General features: G+C 44.3%; 1 protein-coding gene across 1 annotated transcript in view; it reads right to left on the minus strand.

Moving 5' to 3' along the window:
• Positions 1–2,467, minus strand: part of cdhr5b (cadherin-related family member 5b) — a 12,272-nt gene extending 9,805 nt beyond the window's left edge. The window contains exons 1-4 of the mRNA XM_062546536.1: positions 2,360–2,467; positions 2,141–2,242; positions 1,463–1,639; positions 1,022–1,112 (exon numbers count right to left, since the gene is read on the minus strand). Of these exons, the coding sequence (XP_062402520.1) occupies positions 1,022–1,112; positions 1,463–1,639; positions 2,141–2,242; positions 2,360–2,467 (478 nt within the window). The remainder of the gene's footprint in view (positions 1–1,021; positions 1,113–1,462; positions 1,640–2,140; positions 2,243–2,359) is intronic.
• Positions 2,468–2,945: the final 478 nt, after the last annotated feature.

Consider the following 2,945-nt stretch of genomic DNA (forward strand, 5'->3'; position numbering starts at 1 on the left):
GATAGAGAGAGAGAGAGATAGCCTGGCCATGTCCATCTGCGTTCAGGGACACATTAGTCTGGAACACCACAGTTCACTAGCGTTTCCATAGCTACACATTAGTCTGGAAAACCACAGTTCACTAGCATTTCCATCGGTCAGCAGACTACCTGCCCAATCAGCGACGAGAGGGGATGATGCCATAGTTTAGAAATCAAAAGTTACTTTTGGGAAACGGTAGTGGCAACGCCTCCAAACATCATACATTAATCAAAAGTGCCTGTAAACGGTAGTGGCAACGCCTCAAAACATCATACATTAGTCAAAAGTGGCTGTAAACGGTAGTGGCAACGCCTCAAAACATCATACATTAATCAAAAGTGGCTGTTGGAAACGTTGGTGGCAATGCTGGCAAACATCATAGATTTGAATTGGAAGAATGTGCATATTTACAGCAAAGGCAGACCCACATACATAGTGTCCTGACTGTGCTGGCTAGTGTTGGTTATTGCCAGTAAATAGGAAGTAACAGATTGGTTAGGCTAATGTTGGAAAGATTTCCCAATCGTAAGTGACCAGACTCTATTCCCTTGGTGAATGAGTTGTTTGCTTTACCAGGCCAGGAGAGACAGAGATGAATGGATAGATACTGTAGATGGAGAGAGATAAATGGATAGATAGATAGATGGAGAGAGATAAATGGATAGATAGCTAGATGGATGGAGAGAGATAAATGGATAGATAGCTAGATGGATGGAGAGAGATAAATGGATAGATAGATGGATGGAGAGAGATAAATGGATAGATAGATAGATGGAGAGAGATAAATGGATAGATAGATAGATGGAGAGAGATAAATGGATAGATAGATGGATGGAGAGAGATAAATGGATAGATAGATAGATGGAGAGAGATAAATGGATAGATAGATAGATGGAGAGAGATAAATGGATAGATAGATGGATGGCGAGAGATAAATGGATAGATAAATGGATGGAGAGATAGACTCTGGGTATGTCTTGTACACTAGAGCTGAACTCACCACTCAGGAGTCTGTAGGAAATCAAGGCTTTGATGAATTCATCCCCGTCTACAGCACGCAGACTCTCAGGCTTCAAAGGCAGAGGACCAGGCTGGACAGGAGACACACAGATACACACACACACTCATACACAGATACACACACTGTACTCATACACAGATACACACACACTCATACACAGATACACACACTGTACTCATACACAGATACACACACACTCATACACACATACACACACTGTACTCATACACACAGATACACATATTATACTCATACACAGATACGCACACTCACAGATACACACACACACACTCATACACACAGATACACACACTGTACTCATTCACACAGATACACAAATACACACACTTCTACTCAGATATACACAGACAAGAGATGCACTGCTTATGGTCCCCACAGCATAAGCTAGGGGCAGCTTACCGCTTGTTGTGTTAGGATGACCTGGCCCGTGTACCCTGTGTTCAGGCAGACTTTGGCTTGGCCGATGACCTCCGGGGTGCAGGGTTGAAACCATGGCGGCCGGTTGTCAACGTCTTTGACGGTGATTATGACCTTGGCAGTGGCCGTATGAGATGGTGGGGTAGACGTTTCTGTGTCCTAAGTGACAGTGAAACAGCACACACACACAAACGGTCTCACACTCTCTCTGTTTTAGCTTTTTTTTTTACATCTGTAGCCAGTCACTGGCATTCAAAAAACAGGATATGCAGTTATATTTCACAAATTTAGCAAAGTACTCTGACTGGTAAAGGCTGGCAAGGAAGCAAAACACAGACAAATCAGGGAAAGCACTGCCCTGTTAGGCAGGGTAGATTAGCAACATGCTGGAGAAATACGTTAGGCTACTATAGCCAACTCAGATTATTTGTTGACATCAAACTGTGGAATGAACACAAGTTTTCCCAACTGCTGTTACCGCTGTTCATTCTCATGAACTTTCTTCTTCTGTTTCTCATACATGAAGGTTAATTCAATTCAATCTTCTTAATGTATGAAATACTGTCGCTATAACTATGTATATTACCTTCTTTAGAAGAGACTGTTTCATAGTGATAGGGATTTAGAAGGGACTCAGAGGAAGATGAATGCCTCACTCACCTGGACAATCAAGTTGAATTCTATGCTTTTAACTGTGTCGTAATCCAGGAGCTTGCTCATCACAATATTTGCTGAGATGGGGGACTCCAGTTTGAAGTAGTCCTGTGTAAACCAAATGAACAGAGCCACAGTAAGAAGTCCTTTCTTTCTTTGAGAAGTTGTACTGTTTGTTTGCTGTATGAGTGCTGGTGATGGAGGAGGGGAGTGTGATGGAGTCACGGTGGTGGAGTGGTGGAGCATGTGTGGTGTGGGTGTGGCCAGGTATGGTGTGGGTGTGGCCAGGTATATAGGCATGTGTGGTGTGGGTGTGGCCAGGTATGTAGGCATGTGTGGTGTGGGTGTGGCCAGGTATGTAGTGCCATTACTACGGCTGAGTATGTGCCCTCAAGCTGCAGGGTTGGGGGGGGGGGGGTCGGATCTGGTAATGTGTGTGTTGGGGGGCCGGGGGAGATGGTAGGATCTGATAATGTCCGTTTGATATGAGGTGTGAGGGTGGGGGCAGGATCCAATAATGTGTGTGTGTGGGGGGAGGGGGTCTTACCTGGGGGGGGTCAATCCGGTAATAAAGTTTATCTTTATCTGGATCATTGGCCGAGATCTTGCATACTAGAGTATTCACTGGAAGCAGCTATGCACACATTAAACACACATTAAACACACATCAGTCATTTCATAACTTACAGTACAGTGTAACATTACATTTGGGGCAGCTTAAGCAGGTCCATGAGGACAGTGCATGAAGGAGTTGAGTGCTCACCTCATCGACTTTCACATCATAGGGGCTGTTCTGTTCAAACACTGGAGG

The sequence above is a fragment of the Sardina pilchardus genome, chromosome 10 (genome assembly GCF_963854185.1).
Source record: "Sardina pilchardus chromosome 10, fSarPil1.1, whole genome shotgun sequence".
In the NCBI taxonomy this organism is placed as follows: Eukaryota; Metazoa; Chordata; class Actinopteri; order Clupeiformes; family Clupeidae; genus Sardina; species Sardina pilchardus.